The 22,433-nt window shown below is 43.8% G+C and overlaps 1 protein-coding gene across 4 annotated transcripts in view; it reads left to right on the top strand.

Moving 5' to 3' along the window:
* DIP2C (disco interacting protein 2 homolog C) overlaps positions 1 to 22,433 on the top strand; it is a 476,875-nt gene that overhangs the window by 393,584 nt on the left and 60,858 nt on the right. For all 4 annotated transcript variants that reach the window (XM_066585296.1, XM_066585294.1, XM_066585295.1 and 1 more), the window contains 5 exons: positions 1,082 to 1,162; positions 4,741 to 4,864; positions 7,809 to 7,930; positions 16,025 to 16,136; positions 21,393 to 21,502. In XM_066585296.1, coding sequence (XP_066441393.1) covers positions 1,082 to 1,162; positions 4,741 to 4,864; positions 7,809 to 7,930; positions 16,025 to 16,136; positions 21,393 to 21,502 — 549 coding nt within the window. The remainder of the gene's footprint in view (positions 1 to 1,081; positions 1,163 to 4,740; positions 4,865 to 7,808; positions 7,931 to 16,024; positions 16,137 to 21,392; positions 21,503 to 22,433) is intronic.

Raw genomic sequence — 22,433 nt, 5'->3', positions numbered from 1 at the left:
ATAAAACTTGCCCCATGGTAGGCAGTCGCATTACAAAATACATGTAGCCATTACTCACTCTTCCACTATACCTCCTGGCCAAGTGCCGCCAACCCGGGCCTCTCCTCTCCGATCCCCAATGAACAGGAAGTTATGATGTCACATGACTGTTGCAACCAATTGTCAGTCTTAGTGGTTCCAAGCAGTTCATACGCACATGACTACTGAGGCCAGCGACTGTCTGCATTGGTCAAGTGCGCAATGAATAAGACTTCATCGCTTCCAGTTTCAGTGGGGATCAAGTCGACAGCACTGGACCAGAGGCAACATGAGAGGGTGAGTGATGGCTATGCTGTTTTTATAGGACATTCCATTTCCTGGGGCAAGTTTTTTTTTTAAAAGGTCAGAAAACCCCTATTAATTGATTCATTTTAAAATAAAAGAGATGGAATAAACCCTCCACAGTGCCACCTATTGAAAGGCAGCATTCCTTCAAGCCAAAGTCAGACTTTTTATACAAGCCTTGTTACAATGACCGGGAATTCAAAGCAAAGCTTTGTTTCAGGGTTTTTGCCCTTCATCAGTGTACAGTAGGAGTCTGGCTTTGCTAGTGAGAGGCCTGGGATGTGAGGAGACTCAAATGGCCATGCACGCTCCTCTGGGTTGAGTCTCCTCACTTAGTTTATAGTATAGTTGCTCTCCCTAAGGAGAAAAGATAGCGTTTCTGACCCCCATCCCAGGCCTCTCACTAGCAAAGCCAGACTCCTACTGTACACTGATGAAGGGCTAAAACCCTGAAACAGCTGTCTGTACATGGAGTCTGGCTTTGCTTTGAATTTCCGGTCATTGTAACAAGGCTTGTATAAAAAGTCTGACTTTGGCTTGAAGGAATGCTGCCTTTCAATAGGTGGCACTGTGGAAGATTTATTTCATCTCCCTTATTTGCATATTACCCAGAGGAGCATGCATGGCCAGTTGAGTCTCCTCACTTAGTTTATTAAGTATAGTTGCTCTCCCTAAGGAGAAAACATAGTGTTTTTGATTCATTTTCTGCGTGTTTATTTTGTGCTGGGATTAATGTGAATCTGTTTTTGTCTTCTAGTTCTTATTCTTGTCTGAAGTTCTACAGTGGAGAGCTCAAACGACTCCTGATCATGTGCTTTATACATTATTAAACTCAAGGGTAAGACCACCAGCCCTGCGAACCATGTAATGTGTCATAATTGCCACTTGTAAAACACTGTGTAAAATACCAGGGGTCATGTATGAAGAAAAAAAAAAAAAAATGGCGCAGAGACATATGACAAAACTATTACAGCCATTTCTGACTAGTTCGTCTACTAAATGGAGACAATTTTTACAATGTTTGGAGCTGTTGCATAAAATGTGTTAGTTGGGCCTTCTGTACAGCACATTCTTCATGAAATACAAGGTGCATTCAGGTTACAAGGTTTCTAAAAAGCTATGTACCCCAGAAAGCTGAACATATTGCCAAGATTAGCATGACTGGAAACCATGTGACCATGGAGAGCGTACTTCATCACCGTCTCATCCATAGTGACAGCTGATGGAATTTCATGCTGGCATCACTTGTCAAGATCGGCTAACATATTGCCATTCGCACAGCCTTGTGATCGTCGGTCAACATTTGCGACATCCATCTGGAGGAAACTTTCTGCTTAAAGGGGTTCTCACATCAAAAAAAAAAAATTGTACTCACCTTGCCTGGCCTGGCCCGATCGCCAGGCATGTCCCCTCCAGCCGGCATCTTCTTCTGTGCCTTTAAAGCAGAGCAGGAGCGGTCAAAAAGACCGCTTCCTGCTCTGGTCCGTCCGTCAGGCACTTCCGAGGTCAACGGACGGACCGCTACAGCAAGCACGTCACAAGCAGTGCTTGCTGTGGGTGGCCCGTCTGTCCGTCTGAACTCCGGAGTGCTGCGCATGCGCAGTGGAGACGCAGCCCGTCCTGACTCCTGTCAGAGGGCACCTCTCCACTGCGCATGCTCGCGATTCCGGAGCGGCGCGGCTCGTGCAGACAGAAGAGGAGGAGCAGCACCTGCCGGGAGATGACCCCCCCCCCCCCCCGATGTCAACAACAACAGAAGACAAGGTAAGTATTATCTTTTTATGCTTTAGCAGTCATTAAACCATGGGTTCCCTGGGTCCATTAGGCAGACCAGGGAACAATGGCTGCTAAAGCATAAAAACATTATTCATGTCAGAACCCCTTTAAGGTCTTCACACGGGATGGTGTACACAGATCCTTTGGTAATACTGGCTTTGCAGACAATCTCTTCCACTGTCAATCAGTGGTCTTCCACACCCACTTGCTCCAATCGTATAGTCATATTGTCGGACCAGTTGGTGTGTGGCCGAGGCTTCTTTGGCTCATTCTGGCACAACATTCGACCTTCTTTTAACTGATGTACCCACAAAAGCACATCTCTTCATGTCTGACACCTTCACTGCATGTCTCACTCAACGGACGATGAGTGTTGATGGGTGCCACTCCATGCAATTAAAGAAAAGGGATAATTACACGCTCTTCTTGGAATATGAATGTCTCCATTTTAAAATCGAAAACTCTTCCAGCTCCAGCCACTGTCATGTGGGTTCTGTGCACTGGACAATAGTATCATCTGCCTCACTTACCCCTGAAGAATGCCCGTGTCTTTTAAAATGTGTCCCCTGTTTCTTTTTGCTTAGGAGACCTTAGAACATGAATGCACCTTGTATGTGTCAAGCCTTGTTCTCAGCTTCTGTTGTGTTCTAGAAAAACATATCAAACTTTACTGGCCCCACTAATAATAATCCCTTCTTCTGCTGGGTTCCAACGCAATCCATGGGTGGTAGTTGTGTCTCACTTCATATTCCTATGCTGGGTTGTGGCGCAGACTATACACCATATGCCAAAAGTATGTAGAACCTGACCATCACACCTATATGAGCTTGTTGGACATCCAGTTCCAAAATCATGTGTGTTAATGTTTTTTTTTTTTGTTGAGATAAACAAAAGTTGGGGGCAGGAAATGGGCTAAACTTAAAGAGAAAACAAAAATAAAACTAACTCCCCTAATGGTCCCTCATTGAGTGCAGCAGCTCTGGTCAACTCTTCTTTGATCCTGGAAGCTCCTGCAATGACCACCTGGTGTCCTTGTTCATGTGATCACTGCAGCCAATCACTGGTCTCAGCAGTCACACACCCTTCATGGCAGTATCACTGCTGTAGTGGTCAACTGAATAACGAATGGCACATGACCACTGATGGAGTTTTTGGGTCCAGAGCAGAGGGTACCAGGGCAGTTGTGCTGGGACTAGGAGCCATTTAATTGGTGAGTAGTGCTTATTTTTTAGTTTTAGCCCATTCCCTGCTCATAAGGTGTTTCTTTAGCTTCAAAAAACTCTTGTAATTTGAAGTTGAACCCCCTTCTTCATACAATGGCCACCACTCTTCTGAGAAACCTTTTCAGAAGAAATTTGCCAAAAAGCATCAGGCAATGATATTGGAGAAGAAGGCTTGCCCTCGCAATTGGCGTTCCAGTTTATCCAAAAGGTGTTGGATGGGATTGAGGTTGGGGCTCTGTACAGGCCACTTAACTTCCTCCATACCACAATTATCACACAATGTCCCTATGGACTATAACCATTTCCGATCCACTGTCTAACGTTTGAAGACATTCTAATTGAAGGCTGTACAGCTCTGATGTCGAAAGACGTCCAACAGGTCGAACTTTGCTGAAAGCTCGGCTCAACACGAACCCAAACTAAGCTTTTAGCAAAGTTCTACCCCAAAAAAAAAAAGGTTCTACTTGTTCACTTCGCTCAACGCTATTCCTGAACACTAGTGTAGAGCCCTGTCTAAGAGCCATAAAATCCTTGCATACCATTCTCAGAGTACTATCTTAGGCTTTTATGGCTGTTAGACACGGTTCTACACCAGTTTTAGAGATTTTAGTGAACTTTCAGTTCGGTTTGAACTAATTCAGACCAAACCAGGGTTTTTGCAGAGGTTTGGCAAACCGGTGGAGCCAAAATTTTGAATAGTTGATTTATCAGTAGACCTCACGTTGTGCACAGGGGCAGGGTCATAGTACAGCACAACAAAAATGTGTTATAAATCCCATCATCTTAGTTTTATGGTAACCAGGACCTGTGCCATGAATATTGTGCTGTTTGTACACAATCTAGGCTGCCCTTTATAACCAATATGAAATCCACTACTTGTGTGTTTGTAAAACTACTTTCTCTTTCCAATCCACTGTCTGACGTCTGAAGACATTATGATTTAAGGCTGTACAGCTCTGATGTTGGAAGACGTCCGTCGTGGTTCTCTTACTTTATATTGCCAGCCCTTCTGCTGTTGGAGCCTATCCAACGGGTGACCTCATGCAGTACTGGCTTTAGCCAGCATATAGCGCTGTTGTATAATGGCAGAAAAAAAATAAGTCCCCTAGGAAAACCAGAATACAAATTGGATTGGAAAGGGTTAATAGCGGCAATATTGGAGTCTTGGGTCACATAACTAATTCCTGCCATGGAGACTGGTACAGTGTACTTTGACCGAAAATCAAAGATCCCCATAGTTAATCCCCTAATGACAGGAATGCTCGGGACCTTGCCACATACTTAAGCTAAGTAGATGCTTAGGATTTTATGTAAATTCTTTTGCGCATCAGACCTGCAATAACGTCTTTTGATGTCCAGATTAATCGTAAGCTTCCTTTTTTAATGTGATTAATCACTCTGTATGTTTTATCTACAGGGAACAATAGCCAACTCTCTGACGTGCAGCCAGTTACATAAGCGGGCAGAGAAAATAGCAGTGATGTTGATGGAAAGGGGACACTTACAAGATGGAGATCACGTGGCTCTGGTGTATCCTCCAGGTATACATATATTGCACATTTGTCTCAGTATGGGAAGTTTTAACCCCCTTAGCGCCCCACTTCATACACGATCGGTATTGGCTAGCTTTGACACCATGCCACTGTTGCTGTGATCAGAGCTCATGCTGATTGTTTCTGTTAACCCTTTAAATGTCAGTTCTGGCAGCGGCATTTACATGCTCCGATCAGCATTGAGGGGTCCCGAACGGCTCCCCCATGATGAAATCACAAGGTGCTGTTCAAATGTCATGGCAGCCTGAGGCCGTCTCAAGATCCGCAGGGCTGCCGTGTAGTTTTGCCTACTAAAATAGTTCTGTGGCCTGTTCTAATAGAAAGCTAGCAGAAATACCATATACTGCAATACTGAAGTATTGTAGTATATAGCGTATTCCATCAAAGAATCGCAAGTTCAAATCTCTTCAGGGGACTGATAGAAAAAAAAGGAAGTGAAAAAATAAAGCATATTAAAAGTTCAAAAAAAGCCCATGTTCCCATATTTATAGTAAAAAAAAAAAGAAACAAAAACATTTTTAGTATTGCCACATCCATAAAAGTCCAATCTATCAAAATATTTATCTCGCACAGTGACATAGTCATTGGAATTGTGCTTTTTTTGTCACTTCGTTTTAAAGAAAAAGCCTAATAAAGTGCGATCAGAAAGTCGTATGTACCCCAAAATGCTACATGTAGAAACCACAGGTCGTTGTTAAAAGTTTAGTCCTCTTCGGCCAATCCATTTCCGTTCGTAGGGTCCCGTAGGGTTTAAGTTCCAGGGTGTTCCAATGCTGGGATCCACCAGCTATAATTTGGCATGGGATCCGTCAGAAAGTCTTCAATTCTCTCACAGAACCTCCAGAAGAAGCATGCAACGTCACACGGTTGACATCAAAAGTTGTTGGGTTGTTCATGTAATACATGGAGATGCCAGGTCCTCCAGGGCTGGAGATGCTCTTTGTACTATGGATAGTTGGGTGTCCTGAATGGGCGACTCCTTGTATTAAGTTAGAATTTCCAAATAGGGGTTTTAAAACTCTTTAAATGTGCACCTCCATTAGTTTTGAGAACACTACCATACGAATGTGGTAGAAATTGGACTTGTTGATAGTGGTAACGTTACCCCATTTCATTCGTTTTTTTTTTTACACCATTTCATAAACGCTGAATGGCCACTTTCTTAGAGACCCCCATCGAGCAGCGTTGAACCTCCTTTGGCCTTCAGAACCGCAGCAGTCTGTTGTGACGTATACTCCACTAGGTGATGAAATTGTTCTGCAGGAATATTGGTCAACATGGACATGAAGCTGCTTGTAGTTGCTGCAAATCAGATGGAAGACGTTAGAAGATGGACATGCTCTGGAGAGATGACAGGGGTCATCGATTCATGCTGCTTGTGCCAAATTTTGACCTCCCAGCAGCACAGAGTAACAGAGATCTGGATCCATCAGACCAGGCAATTGTATCTCCACTGCTCAGTGATACAATATTTGCCCCCTGGAGTCTCGCCTTTCTGTTTCTCTTAGACACAATGGTGCTGCTCGTCTGCTATTGTAACCCGTGCATTCAGTCTTTCTAGTTGCAGCACCAGCATTGTATTCAGCTGCTCTTGACTGTTGGTCATAACAACTCTTGACATCCTCCTCTGACCCCTTTCAGCAACGAGTTTTTTTCATTCACAGGATCCCCATTCATTTGATTGGATGTTTTTCTCGATCGCGACATTCTCTGTATACATTGTTACATGTAGTGACATCCTGGCCCCGGCTAGTCTAACACTGTTCCTTGTTGGAATCACTCAGATCACTGCATATTCCCATCTAATGTGGATTCACACAAACTGATCCACGGAAAACTTGTCACCTGATTTTATGCTGCACTCTGGGGTCACGGGTCTCATTTCCGTGCAAGGAAGCTCCAGTTATGAAAGGACCCGGGGCCTGTACTTATAGGGGCCATTCTGTGTAGATCTGCAGTAAGCCGCCATTGTCTATATTCCATATAATTTGGCGTCCTACTACTTTCAGACAGAGGAGAAACTTTCTCAGCTGTTTGTTCACAACTTGCACAATGTAATGTGACTATTATACGGTGTGTAATTTAGAATTTAGCGCACGTTATATCTGTTAAAATTAAAGGAAATTTTAAAGGGGTTGCCTAGAGTTAGAAAAACATGGCTGCCTTTGTTCAACCACAGCCCCCCCATATGTCCTGGGTTATGTCTGGTGTTGGAGTTCTCCTTAAAGGGGTTGTCCCGCAGCAGCAAGTGGGTCTATACACTTCTGTATGGCCATATTAATGCACTTTGTAATATACATTGTGCATTAATTATGAGCCATACAGAAGTTATAAAAAGTTTTTTACTTACCTGCTCCGTTGCTGGCGTCCTCGTCTCCATGGTGCCGACTAATTTTCGCCCTCCGATGGCCAAATTAGCCGCGCTTGCGCAGTCCGGGTCTTCTCCTGTCTTCTATGGAGCCGCTCGTGCAGAATGCAGGCTCCGTGTAGCTCCGCCCCGTCACGTGCCGATTCCAGCCAATCAGGAGGCTGGAATCGGCAATGGACCGCACAGAAGAGCTGCGGTCCACGGAGACAGAGGATCCCGGCGGCCATCTTCAGCGGTAAGTATTGAAGTCACCGGAGCGCGGGGATTAAGGTAAGCGCTCCGGTAAGCTTTCTTTACCTCCCTGCATCGGGGTTGTCTCACGCCGACCGGGGGGGGGGTTGAAAAAAAAAAAAACCGTTTCGGCGCGGGACAACCCCTTTAACGGAAGAGAATGGAACTGAACTGCAAAACCAGACCTAACCTTTGGCGCTGTTTTTGGAAGAAAGCAGTCATGTTTTTCTTATCTTGTGTAACTCCTTTAAGGTACAATATTGATATTATCGGCAGTGGACACATATTGCCTATTTGTTAGTTACCAATGACGTTTCTGATTCTGCTTTGCAGGAATAGATCTGATTGCAGCATTTTATGGCTGTCTGTATGCTGGTTGTGTGCCAATAACAGTGCGACCTCCACATCCACAGAACATTGCGACAACGCTGCCTACGGTGAAGATGATTGTTGAGGTGAGCTATGGACCATTCATCAGAGAGTAAGCAGCCGCTTTATGAGCGATCACGCTGAGTTCATTATAAAGTAGTCAATGTAAGGGCGATATATATCATTTCTGCCCCATCCTGATGAAGGCTCCTATTGCAAACTGCAGCCTTAAAGGGAAGCGATCACTTATATGTTTACTAATTGAAACCAGGTAGAGAAACATTTTCCATTTTTCTAATTTGTTTTTATTTTCTGATTTTGTAGTTTTTTTTATACTATTGTCTGTATATTCAGGCGGCCATCTTGCCTAAGCTGCCGTTAACTGCATATAGCGATATGCTTTACAGCAGCCTGATGGGCAGGAGCTGATCCATTGACTTCTGTGGGATAGTGTTGTGGGCATGCTCTGTGGCTTGTGCACAGAGGGGAAGGAGGTGAGCTGTGACATCACTTATTGTGAATGGTGGATCATAGATCATCATGTGAGAACTGCAGGATTTTAGGATTTCTCTAAAATATAGATTGCAACATGGAGATTTTTTTAAAAACTCATGAAAACACACTGAAAAATATGTTTAACATACGAACTTTATACGAGAGGTACTTTTCCAAAGGCCTCTTCCCTTCAGTAAATGTGGTCCTATTAGAAAGTCATTGCTTTGGGGGAAAAAAGTGACGTCTTCTCAGGCTGCAAGAAATCATGATCTCGCGCATCGTCTCCAATGGGGGCGGCGGCAGCAGTGCCAGCCCTATTGAAATCAAAAGGAGAGGATCACGGTCCTCTGCCACTGGTATGACAGCAGTGGCAGGGGAGTCTCCGCGACAAGGATTTTTTTTTTTTTTTTTGGGGGGGGGGTGAGCTTGAAATATAAGCCCTACCCTGAAAATAGTCCATAACTGTAGAAAAAATAAAATAAAAAATAAGAATCCATCACCTTAGTTGCGCTGTCATCTCCGGAGCGTCTTCTGGCAGGTCCCCGACACTCTTCTTCTGCTCCTCTTCTGGCTGGGGATTAAAAATCCCCGCCTCCTAAAGCGCTGCCTCTGATTGGCTGAGTGCTGTGACGAATCAGTGGCAGTGCTCAGCATTGAATGATAGCTCAGAGCTGCCTCTGATTGGTCACAGCGCTCAGCCAATCAAGAGGCGGTACTTCAGGAGGCGGGGATTTTGAATCCCCAGCCAGAAGAGGAGCAGAAGAAGAATGCCGGGGACCTGCAAGAAGACGCGCCAGAGATGACAGCGCTACTAAGGTGATGTATTCTTATTCTTTATTTTATTTCTTCTACAGTTATGGACTATTTTCTGGGGTAGGGCTTATATTTCAAGCCCCCTCCTGAAAATCCTTGTTGCGGAGAGTCCCCTGTCATTGCTGTCACAGCAGTGGCAGAGGATCGCAATCGTGTCCCATTGATTTCAATGGGGTTGCCGCTGGTCCCATTGAAATCAATGGGAGAAGGTCACTATCTCCTGCCGCAGTTGTGACGGTCACAGCAGGAGATTCCTTCAGCCCTGCTGAGATAGGAGGCTGTTTCCCTGCAGAAACGTCTAGCATCCAGGGCTTCTGAAGGATTGCGAGCGCGATAGCAGGCCGTCAATCACATCCCGATATCTCTCTCACCAGTGTGCGGGGAGCCCTAAGAGTCGCGTTTTCTTTACGTAAGATGTATGGCTCCATATTTTGATTATGACAATCTGTTCGGCAGAAAACTCTTGTCACAGAACAAGTTCTTTTTCTTGCTGCTATATTCCCCTTGATATGACCCTCTGGCCCAAATAAAGATGGCGGCCCCCGCTTCTCTGACTACCTGACGCTCACTCTGTACTAGTAGGCTGAGGCTGTGTTCACATGTGGCATTTTTTTGTTAAGGTTTTCAGCTGCAATTGAAGACCACGTAAGAAACAACATATGCGGTTTTTCAAAACCCGCAGGTTTTTTTTTTTACCGTCAAAAAACACAGGTATTATTAAAACTGCATGTGGTTTTTCATTATGCCTTGATGAAGGACTCTGGGAGGTATGAAAGCTCTCTATTACATCATGTATTTTTGTTAGCCATTAAAAGGTATCAGATCTAGAAGATTACTTGGTTTCTCTTACTGAGAACAATCACACGTTTCTAAAAAACGCATGTATTTGTGAACCATGTGGACATCTGGCCCTGCTGGTCGGGGCTGGGAGCGTAAAGACTGCTTCACTACCATTGATTTCACTAATAGCGGGCTGGAGGATCAGCTGATCGGCCTGGATCCCAAGCAGCAGATGACCTATCCTTAGATACCCTTAGGTTAGAAGAAGACCCCTTTAGGCCATTTTCTTGCAATGCAACAGTGCTACAAATCGCATATCTGTGGGGCCCATGCTTTCCTACGGGTTCTTTCAGATTAGTGATGTTTTGTAGTCTGCGATATTGCCAGAATACAAAATCGCGGCATGCGCTATACAGCCGCAATTTGCGGGCTTTGGGGTGTTTTTTAGCCCACGTCTCCCTATGGAGCCTTCCTTGTTGCATCGCACGAAAACACGGTTTTTTCTTGAGGGTCACCATTAGTGATGAGCGAGCATACTCGCTAAGGGCAATTGCTCGAGCGAGCATTGCCCTTAGCGAGTACCTACCCGCTCGAGAGAAAAGGTTCGGGTGTCGGCACGGGGGAGCGGTGAGTTGCGGCAGTGAGCAGATGGGAGAGAGGGAGAGAGAGATCTCCCCTCTGTTCCTCCCCGCTCTCCCCCGCAGCTCCCTGCCCGCCGCCGGCACCCGAACCTTTTCTCTCGAGCGGGCAGGTACTCGCTAAGGGAAATGCTCACTCGAGCAATTGCCCTTAGCGAGTATGCTCGGTCATCTCTAGTCACTATGCTAAAGGAACAGACTTGGTAAAACTGCAAGATTTCAAGATTTTTTTTTGGTTATATGGATAGTGATAAAATTGTTTAAAATACAAAAACACCAAAAATTTTTAGTCATTTAGTTTCACCTGTACAAGTTGAGTGACCGAAAATGGCATTGCAAAACCAGCCTAACTCGTGGTAAAGCGGTCCCAGCTTGGCTATGTGGTACACTTCAGTGCCACCCGGCGTGTTTGAACATACACTACCCTAAAAAAAGTGTGTTGCTACAAACCCCTCGGAGCAGGCCGAGCGCCTTCTGTAGGCAGGTGTGTCTAACTAGTGCTTTGTATCCGCTATCTCTACACATTAGAGTAAATTGATCTTAATTACCTTTTAAGTAATGTGAATAATTATCCCATAACTTTTTGGGGAAATTGATTTCCGTATGTTTCTCGGATGTCGCGCTTGTTATTCGCACAGGCTCCAATTATCGACATCAAAAAGGTTGTGGTGGGAAACTACATATTAATTATCATTTAATTTGGTTCCGTTCTTCTTGGTATGTGTCATATGCAAATTTAGAGGAATCCCACCTAGCATCAGCAAGAGGAAATGCAATAGGTTTCGTCTTAAAGAGAAAGTATCACCTTTTACTATTTAAAACCAGATAGTGAAACATTTTCAGATTATAGATTATTTTATTCTGTTGTCTGTATATAATAATGGGTTGGGCCATCTTGCCTAAACTGCAGTTAACAACATTTAGAGAGTTGCTCTTTTGACTTGGGCAGAGAGGGGGAGGAGGTTAACTGTGACCTATCACGGTGGATCCTCTGTTATCTATATATAGGTGTCACCTTTCATTGTAATCCTGCCTGTGATGATAACGAAATGATGGCTGGAAAGTTTTCTCTGGAAGTGTCAGGCTTTTATTAAACCTGGTGGTTATTATGCAGGGAGTGGCAAGAGGTGATCTGTGATATCACTTATTGTAAATGGTCAATCTTGTGTTATATATATATATATATATATATATATATGTGTGTGTGTTACCTTTGTAATGCTGCCTGTGATGATCATAAGATGACGGCTGAGAAGTTTTCTCTACAGAACAGGAAGTGTCAGACTATGATTAGGCTTAGTGGTCAGTGTGAGAACTGCAGGATTTTAAAAAATATATAGACCATGACCTCGATTGTTTCCTAGATATTGCTGAAGCTTTTTTTCTTCATTTTAAGGTAATTTTGAAACTTTCTAAATAATTTACACTTGGGATATTTTATTCTACATACAGAACAAATTCAGCTCAGCTAGACTCACAGATGTAGCAGAGCTGAGCTGGTCGATTTTTGAGATTTTTTTTCTGTTTTAGGCCATAAATGTCAGATAGGTGGAGGTTGTTTGGTAAAACTTGCGGCATTGATATTGTGCATTAGTGTCATAGAGTGTGTGATGGCTTTCATCATGGCATCACTCCCGCTACCGAGTAATACATTACAGCTCAGTAATAAGGATATGACAGCAGAACTGCAGATCGATGAACGCTTGCAGCAAAGTTTGATATGATGCCAAAGTAGTCCTCTAAGCAAATCATGAATGATCATCCGTCACAGCAGTTTTGTCCTTGGCAAACATTCAGACAAACACTAATAGTCTACTCCTGAGACTATGTATGGGTTATATGTCATATTCTCTGTGCCTCTCACAACCGCACCTCAGGCGCTCTCACGCGCTCTCTGTTTGTCATATATCTTAAGGGTGGGCATATGCTATATGTGTGGGCTGTGCAGCTGCCGAGGGGCCCGGGATGAAAATGGGCCCACTACCATCTTAAACAGAAAAAGTACAATGCTTGCAACTGTCTACTAGGTTGTATTGAAGAAACTGACCCACTACTTAAAGGGAACCCTTCACCATGAAAATGTAGTCCAATCTGCAGTCACCAAGCTTTGGGAAAAGATGAGCTCAGATGATTGATATCTACACTCTTTGTAAAAAAAAAATAAAAAATCGCACCCCTAAAAGGAGTTGTGTGTTTGCTGTAATACTCCAATAAGGGAGATGGAAGAATACCTCTACAGCCTCCTGACCCACGTTGTAAAACTCGTCCTGTAGTTCCATCTCAGGCAGATCTGTAAACGATGAGAGTTGTGGTGATTAGATGAACGGTTTTGTCACCGGATGCCCTAATAGTGGTTCCCCCTTGTCTATATAAGAGGCTCTCAGAGGCTCCTTGTGTGTAGTGGACCTCTTCTTCCACTTGTGTAGAGCTTGTTGGCCACTAGACACCTCTATGATGTAGAGACAACAGTCGGTTCCCCCTAGTAGTGGTATGAGGGGCAATGACAGCTCAGCGATATGTTTAGGGCATCCTACAACCACGTGTTCCTCTCAGGATAATACTCGGCTGCACACACAAGGGTGTCACAGGAATGTCTCCACAACATTTTCACACTTCTGTGGCTGCCCGGTCACCGGATTTATTACAATCTATAGGCTCAGTTACAACAAATGTGGACCGATATGCTGTGGGATACCATATGGAGTCTATATGCCTCCATGCCCATGTATCACATCTTGAATCCAAGCTGCAGGCAGTACAACAGGGTACCAAAGCCTCCATGCCCCCCTGTATCACATCTTGTATCCAAGCTAGAGGTGATACATCAGGGTACTAGAGCCTTCATGCCCGCCTATATCACATCTTGTATCCAAGCTAGAGGGGGTACATCAGGGTACTAGAGCCTTCATGCCGGCCCATATCACATGTTGTATCCAAGCCGGAGGCAGTACAACAGGCTACTAGAGCCTCCATACCAGCCCGTATCACATCTTGTATACAAGCTGGAGGTGGTACAACAGGGTACTAGAGCCTCCATGCCCGCCTGTATCACATCTTGTATCCAAGCTAGAGGGGGTAAATCAGGGTACTAGAGCCTTCATGCACGCCCGTATCACATGTTGTATCTAAGGCGGAGGTGGTAGAAAAGGGTACTAGAGCCTCCATACCAGCCCGTATCACATGTTGTATCCAAGCTGGAGGCGGCACAACAGGGTACTAGAACCTCCATGCCTGTCCGTATCACATCTTGTATCCAAGCTAGAGGTGGTACAACAGTGTACTAGAGCCTCCATGCCTGCCTGTATCACATCTTGTATCCAAGCTAGAGGCGGTACAACAGTGTACTAGAGCCTCCATGCCTGCCTGTATCACATTTTGTACCCAAGCTGGAGGCGGTACAACAGGGTCCTAGAGTCTCCATGCTGCCTGTATCACATCATGTATCCAAGCTAGAGGTGGTACAGCAGGGTACTAGAACCTCCATGCCTGCCTGTATCACATCTTGTATCCAAGCTGGAGGCGGTACAACAGTGTACTAGAGCCTCCATGCCTGCCTGTATCACATCTTGTACCCAAGCTGGAGGCGGTACAGCAGGGTACTAGAGTCTCCATGCTGCCTGTATCACATCATGTATCCAAGCTAGAGGTGGTACAGCAGGGTACTAGAACCTCCCTTCAAGAGGTCAGTTTTTTGCAGTAAATTACCCTTTTGCTCTGATACTGTAATAACTTAACCCTTTCCAATGCAATTTGTATCCTGGTTTTCCTAGGGGGCTTACTCTCTTTCTGCCGTTATACAACAGCGCTAACTGCTGGCTAAAGACAGTACTGCATGAGGTAACACGTTGGATAGGCTCCGACAGCAGAAAGGCTGGCAATATACAGTAAGAGAACCCCAAGGGACGTCTTCCAACATCGGAGCTGTACAGCCTTAAATCATAATGTCTTTAGACGTCAGACATTGGATTGGAAAGGGTTAAAACAACATTAAAATCACACAGAAAGTTTCATTCCGTCCGACAACTTCTTCTAGGTGCTTGATTTTTTTGACAATGAGTGTATTTTTATGAGAAAAGAATCAGTTGAATTAGTAATTTATTCTTTGAAGCCTCTGCTTATTCTGGGTTTAGGAGTCCAGCGTGCGGTGCTACTACACGGAAGGCAGTCACCGATTAGGACCGCCCACTGTACATCTAAACTCTGAATAATCAGTGGTTTCAAAGATTAAATTACAACTTCTACTGGATCTTTTCCCTACAATACTGTATATCAATCTGCTTAGTTTTTCCTGCTCTATGATATTTTACCTATAAACTGGACTACATTTTAAATGTGACCGGTCCCCTTTAAGAATTTTCTACAAAGGAACTAAATCATCCCAGACAAATATCTGTCTGGGATGATTTAGTGATCCTGCCCTGAGCAGGGGGTTGGAGCCGAAGACCCTGAAGGTCCCTTCCAAATCTACCATTCTATGATCCTGCATTGAGCAGGGGGTTGGACCCGATGACCCTGGAGGTCCCTTCCAACTCTACCAGTCTATGATTCTGCACTGAGCAGGGGGTTGGACCTGATGACCCTGGAGGTCCCTTCCAACTCTACCATTCTATGATCCTGCACTGAGCAGGGGGTTGGACCCGATGACCCTGGAGGTCCCTTCCAACTCTACCATTCTATGATCCTGCATTGAGCAGGGGGTTGGACCTGATGACCCTGGAGGTCCCTTCCAACTCTACCATTCTGTGATCCTGCACTGAGCAGGGGGTTGGACCCGATGACCCTGGAGGTCCCTATAACTCGACCATTCTATGATTCTAACTATATAAATTGAACACCTCATTCTAAAAAAAAAAAAAACAACTTGCTGTTAATTAGCAACTTTTCTTGCACACGGGCCCTAAGTTTTCTGTCTTTCTAGTCCTCCATATAATACTGCAGCTCAGTTGCTAAATACTACCATCATACATCGCTGTATAACATTAGGTAGAACTAGGTTGCTCTCCTGGTTTCTCTCATCGGGAGTCCTGACCAATTTCGCAGTTTGTTGCTCTTTAAAACCAGCTCTTCACATATGTACGAACTCAGCCCTAACATAAGATCTTGTATTGTTCAGGCGAGTATGATGCTTTTTAGTAGGGGTCTTCCCTACACTGAAGCATTATACTGCACGCAAGACATTTGCTGGCCGAAGCGGTAAGTACAAGTTTGTTATTTCCATGTCTTGGCACGTTCTGGATCATCTAGCTCTGATAGCAATTCCAGACATCCACAACGTAGTTTATTACACAAAAGACCAAATATTAATACATGTCATTTATTGAACTTGTGTGTAAGAAGAATGACCTGGTTACTAAAAAAAACCCCCGAGAGAAGAGAGTTTTTCCAAACCCTGTCGAGTTAAGAGCCTGGAACAGACATAATTGTTTCCTCATTCCCTTCCTCCTTGTCTCCCAGGTGAGTCGTTCTGCCTGCTTAATGACTACGCAACTCATTTGTAAACTGTTACGGTCAAGGGAAGCAGCGGCAGCCGTAGATATTAGAACGTGGCCTCCCATCCTGGATACTGGTGAGAATTTACTTTTATGTTCTCTGTAAAGTAAAGGAATAACTTTAATTTGTTCAGTCGGGTGTGAACTGCGGTTGATTCCTATAAGATTGCTGCTAATACTTATAAATGTTGCAATCAGATGTAATGCGGCGACTCAGAGAAGAATGAATGATTGAATGAATCCCACCGTTGTACTTTGTAACCTTCTGTACCTTTTATAGTCTATATATTATGTATTACTGAAACCTTACTTGGAAAAGAAGCTAAGTATTTACATCAATGAGGTCAGCACTTAAAGGCTATGGACACCTTTGAAAAATCAATACAAACATCTACCTAACTCCCTGCAGAAAAGAATGATGCACTTTATCTTTTTTTTTGTATTAAGTATTCCTTCTTATGCATTTAGAAAGCCTCATACTTGGTTTGCAAGCTCTCTTACATTCAGGTTTCTGGCTTAGGGGCTTTCCCCACATCGATCAACTGGTTTCTCTCATGAACACACACCAGCTCAGCTCCCCCTCCCATCTCTTTTTTCTGAGGCTGTGTAGCATAACCACACCCACTATATATTACACAGCTATTTCCCTATTTTATCCTCTCTTTGTGTAGCTGCTGATTCTGGTTCTCTCACTGTTGATAAGAGCTGCTGTTCTTCTCCATCACCCACCAGCACTGTCATACAGCTCTCTGTAATAGTAGTTTTCTCTCTATTCTCCTGATCTGACATACAAGGAGCTGTTTTCAGGCACCATCCCTGCCCATGTAGCCCCTAAGTATGTTGCATCTTCCTGTTTAAAATAGGAGAGATGAAAAATAAGATTCTTTTTATATTTCTTTCCTGCTAAGTAGCAGTGCTTAAAGGAGGGCCTGTCGTGTGTTCCCTTGCCAGTGGAGCTGACTACATAGCTTTGCTATCACAGTCTTGCTTACTCCGAGGATGTTTTTCTTTTGTGCATACTCAACCTCATTTTCCCTGTGGTTTCTTATTAGATTCATCTCCCAGCATTGTGAATATTTCCTTTAGGCAGTGCCCACACTTCTATGTCAATGAAGTGTGATGTCATCCAATGACAGTGAGCAGTGGGGACCGCCCACTTGACACATTGACAGGATCGGTTGTAAGTTTTAGGAAGAGTCAGTACAGAAAGAGTGAATGCAGGAAAGGGGGGTGAATATAAACAAAAGAAAGTCATATTAACTTATTTACTAATCAAAATAGTACAGTGTACTGACACAATTTACGCCACAAAACTACCTTACATGCGTTCTGTCACATTTACTATGTGGTTTTAGACACATTCGGACAGATTTTTGGACTTGTCCAAAAAATGGTCATGGTCTAAATTGTGTCAAAATGTATGCAAAGTTTTCAGGAATTGTGCCAAAAAATTTTGGCACAATTTTGGGCGTAAACTAAGCTAACTAATAAGTCTAAAGTAGACTAGACAATCTTAAAATACATTAGAACCATTATAGTAGCATTTTACTTAGCCGTTTAGTCATTCAGGACCCTCGGTGACCCTAAAGGCGAGCTCCCTTAATGTTTTTCGGTTTTGCACTGCTTCTTTCAGTTGGTTGATATCCATGCCAGTATCAGTTTTGACAGTATTAATAGTAGCTTTGCTGAATGATTACTCTGTCAAATTTTAAGTTTGCACTGTCCAGCTTTTAGATGCTGTTAGTAAATACGCCCCATACTTGGAGTCAGCAAGACTATGACTGCAAAGCTATACACTCGGCATGCCGAGGTGAGGCCCTCTAAGGAAGTAGAAGAGCCCAACACAGGTTCACACCCATACAGTCTGTAAATGAAATCTGGATCTATTCTGAGTTGGGGTCCCTTGAATCCACTGCAGTTTTAAGGAGCTGCCTTTATAGTTGATATGTCCTTGCTGGTCACTTTGAGTATAGTAACGGTGCCATTGGAATGCAAAGTTGTTTTGTGACTTTTTGTGTTCTAATTAATATTTGATAGACATAGCCACGCGGATTTACATAAATTTTGCCAAGCAAATAAGCAGATAATAAATCTCCATAAACAACATGTATGTTCCAGGAGGTAAAGCAATGACATTCTGTGAGTGTTTGTCTGGTACACACAGACTACAGTGATCAGAATATTCATTTTCTGATTAATCAGCCAGAAGTTTACATTACTTTGAGGTTATAGACTTTGCAGTTCTGGATGGCTCACAGACATGTATAACTGTAGTCTGAGTATCACGCATACAGCAAAATAGCCAAATGTTTTGGTGGGTAATACCAATGTATTGGCCTCTCCAATGGCCAATACATTCTGCAAAGGTACCCATCAACGGGACCAATTTGACAACTGGACTCTGTATCTGGATTGAGGGGTGTAAACAGATGAGATCCATATGGACACATCATCCGTCCACTTGCCTACTTTCAGTGACCATATGAGTGCCCTCTACACAGTAATAATGCCTCTTCTGTGCTCTACACGGTAGTGTCCTCTTTTGTGCACCGCAAAGTAATAGTGCCCCACACATTAGTAATTTTTCCATTGTGCCCACCACAATTAATAATGCCTCCTTGATGGCCCATATAGTTCTGATTCCCCTTTGTGCCTGCCACCAGGTACTAATGCCCACTTTTTGTCCTTAAAAAGTAATAACATCTCACATAGGCTCCCAAAATGATTGTGCCTTCTCTGTGCCCCTGAAGTGATTGTGCCCTCTATGTTCCCCTGAAGTGATTATGTACCCTCTGTGCCCCTGAAGTCTTTGTGTTCCCTATGTGCCTTTTGAAATAATTGTGTCACCCTGTGCCTGTGCTTATGTCCTCTCTGTGCCCCTGAAGTGGTTGTGCCCCTCTCTGTGCCCCTGAAGTGATTGTGCCCCTCTCTGTGCCCCTGAAGTGATTGTGCCTCTCTCTGTGCCCCTGAAGTGATTGTGCCCCTCTCTGTGCCCCTGAAGTGATTGTGTCACCCTGTGTCTCTGCCCCCAAAGTTACTGTGGAGAGAGGTACAGGAGGCAAAGATATTCAACCTGACATCTCTGGGCACACAACTAAGCAAGCTTACAGAGCCACGGTTGGGCACCTCCCAGCACTACTGAAGAAAAGGCAATGTGCCTTGAAGTGCATTTTCTTTGCTGGTTTATTTGCAATAAAAACAGAAGTCTACTTGAATACCCTCGCCTCCATGCTTCTTTCCACATTTAGTAGATTGTGCCATGTTCCAGTCTCTCCTTACCACCCTCAATTTTTTGCCTTCATGGGTCTTCCATATCTTTGTAGGTCACCTGACAACTCCATTAGGGTTGCTCCACCCTTTCTTTTGCTTCCGTGCACCAGTCCCAAAGTAACTGTGCCCACTCTGTGTCCCCAAAGTCTCTGTGTTCGTTTTGTGCCCACACTGAAGTAATTGTTCCAGACCCCTCTTCCCCCAGTGGCATACCATTGCTCAGTGCTGGGTGCAGGACAAATCTATCACTCGGTAAGCTGCTGCTGTCTGACACAGCGTGGCTCTGCATATAGCTCGACTCCTCCCCATCTCCTGCTCTCACAGCTCACATATGCAGGAGACGTGGGAGGAGTCTGGCTATGCTCAGATTCACTTTGTGTTACACAGCAGCAGCTTATTAAGTGACAAGTTTGTTTTACACCCACCACTAACTGGCAAGTACAACTCTGGGAGGTGCAAGTGCCCCATCACCTCCCTTAATCCACAAGCAGTATTGACCACGTCACTTATCATTTATCCTTACATTTGAGGTTCTCGTTGTTAAACCAGGCGCTGCTGGTGTTTTTAGGTCCATCCTCGGCCTCCTTCAAATGTTATCTTCCTTTTCTGTAATTATGTGCACTAGTTTACTAGTATCGGGGGAGCTTGTGCAGAGCTTTATGGAATTTGTATTGCTAACTCTATTTCTCTCTGGATTATTGCCGATATTCATGTTCATGTTGTACTAACAAATATAATTATACTGCTGCTATTGGGAAAATCGCCTTAAATGGATATCCTGCCCTGGGCTGTAGGTCATCATTTATAGAAGCAGCTGGAGACAAATTAATGAAAAGGCCACTGCTCCTAAATCAGTTTAGGGATTTCTGTAATGACATCTAACAATTAGGATTTCTATCCTCTTCATTATTAAACTAATACTTGTTTTTCCAACCTTTACTGCTACCTTTTGTTGGCATAACTCACAGGTTGTAATTACTGCTGATGAGCTTTATTTGTGGTTTATTACATTCATTATGTAATATGGACATGGCAGTCTGTGCATATTTGGAGAATGGCTCCTTCCTCCTACAGAGTTAGACAAAGCTGCAAAAAAAGTGACCCCCTTGGAATCGCCTCAATTTTTGCGTTGATTCCGAACATATTTATCACTCAGTCAGCTGCAGCTGCGGTCTGATTATTATCTAAGACACAATTATAGACAAACTATGTAACTAATATCACACCGGCTATTGTACTGTTCATGTGTTTTCTGAAGCACATTGAGCAATCCTTACAGTGCAAAGGGAGAAGTAAGAGAACTATTGTATTTAATAGCCTGTTGATCCCAATTTAGGCACCAATCGTTTTCATCAGACGTTTCCTGTAACTGAAAATATTTACACAAACTTTGGACCATGCCTGCCTGCAAATGTGTTTCAGTTCATCAATATTTCTGGGATGCCTTGCCTGCACAGCTTCTTCAGATCATGCCACAGCATGTACATAGAGTTATGGTCAGGACTTTGACTTGGCCATTCCAAAACTATTCTTTAGTTGATTTACTTGTGTCCTTTGGATCATTGTTTTGTTTATTCGCACAACGTCACTCCTTTATTTAATGAGCAAAGCACCCATGAAACCTGCCCTTTCAGTACTTGGAGAAGTCATTAACACAGAGGTTCACTTACTTTTCCCTTCATGTGTTCTGAATGAGTACTCAGTGTGATAACAATCAAACCACATTTTATTAGCCATCAATGCAGAAATACAAGAAATTCCAAAGGGTTCACTTACCTTTTCTTGCTGCTGTATATACTTGGAGTGTATAAGGAAACGTGTATGAGTTTATAAAGGTTACTGCATGCAACGGTCCCCAAGATGTTCCCATTGGAACCGAATTGTGGTACTGGCTATATAGCAGGGTTAGAAATATCACATTATTAATTGTTTTATGGGTGAATTTACTGGAAATTTGTACCCACAGCTCCTGTGAACAGGTTTAAGAGTCGTGATCTTCTGGTTACTCTAAACTCTGCAATTCTTTATAGGTTGTAAGATTTTATTTTTCTTCCATTTTTAAGATGATTTGCCAAAGAAAAGACCATCCCAAATCTACAAACCCTCAGACCCAGAGACATTGGCTTACCTTGATTTTAGTGTATCTACAACTGGAATGCTTGCTGGGGTGAAGGTATGTCTGGCTATTATATCTTCTGTGATCACATCTATTTCCACACACATTTTTTCTGAGGCGATCATGTGATTCAGCAGCTGAAACCACAACAAAAAAGTATAGCACAACACTCTGGACATTCAAATGATTGGACAACCATGTAATACATGGCCAGACAAGGTCTGTCAGATACCTGCCCTAAGAGGCATTTATGATGTACATATGGCCTAATGGGGTATATGGAAAGGAGTTATCTTTACAAGACCACTCTTTTTAAAGGGAACTCGTCATCACCTACGTTATGTGGATCATAGGGGAGGGAACATGGAGACTGGGGAGTTGTATTTCATGCTCGCCGGTTACCCCATTCTTGTTCTGTGTCCTATGTGAAGTTGGCATGCACACACCGGTATGACTCTTTTCTGATGGCACTGGGCATGCGCTCTTCCTATCATCTCTGTGGGAAAGCACGCACAAAGAGCCATTGGAAAACAGTCACGCTGTGTGCACATGCCAACTTGGCAGGGACACAGTGCAGGAACCGGGCACCCAGTGAGTATGAAACACCGCTCCACGGAATCCCCCTTTCCTCACCTTTTGAGCCCCATAACATAGTTGATAGGACTCGCAGGTGATTACAGGTTCCCTTTACAAAGGGTGTTCAGTGGAGGGAAAAACCCCAGTAACGGCGCACTGCATTAAAACAACCAACCAATGCTAGGTTCATATCTGTGTCTGAGGCTCTTTTGTCTTCAGCACAGATCTGCTCAAAAGTCTCATTCATTGGATGGATCTGGTAATCTGTTTTTCTGCTCTCGTAATGGGACAATGATGTGAACCTAGCCTTAATTATCATAATACCAATGTCCTAGGTACTCCATTACCCTGCTCCTCCTTCCTTTCTGCTCCAGTCCCTTTCAGCCTCCTCCTTCCTCCGAACAGTGTGGTC

The sequence above is a fragment of the Eleutherodactylus coqui genome, chromosome 12 (genome assembly GCF_035609145.1).
Source record: "Eleutherodactylus coqui strain aEleCoq1 chromosome 12, aEleCoq1.hap1, whole genome shotgun sequence".
Classification (NCBI taxonomy): Eukaryota; Metazoa; Chordata; class Amphibia; order Anura; family Eleutherodactylidae; genus Eleutherodactylus; species Eleutherodactylus coqui.
Note: the sequence above shows the minus strand (reverse complement) of the source record. Positions and strands in the feature narration are given on the sequence as shown.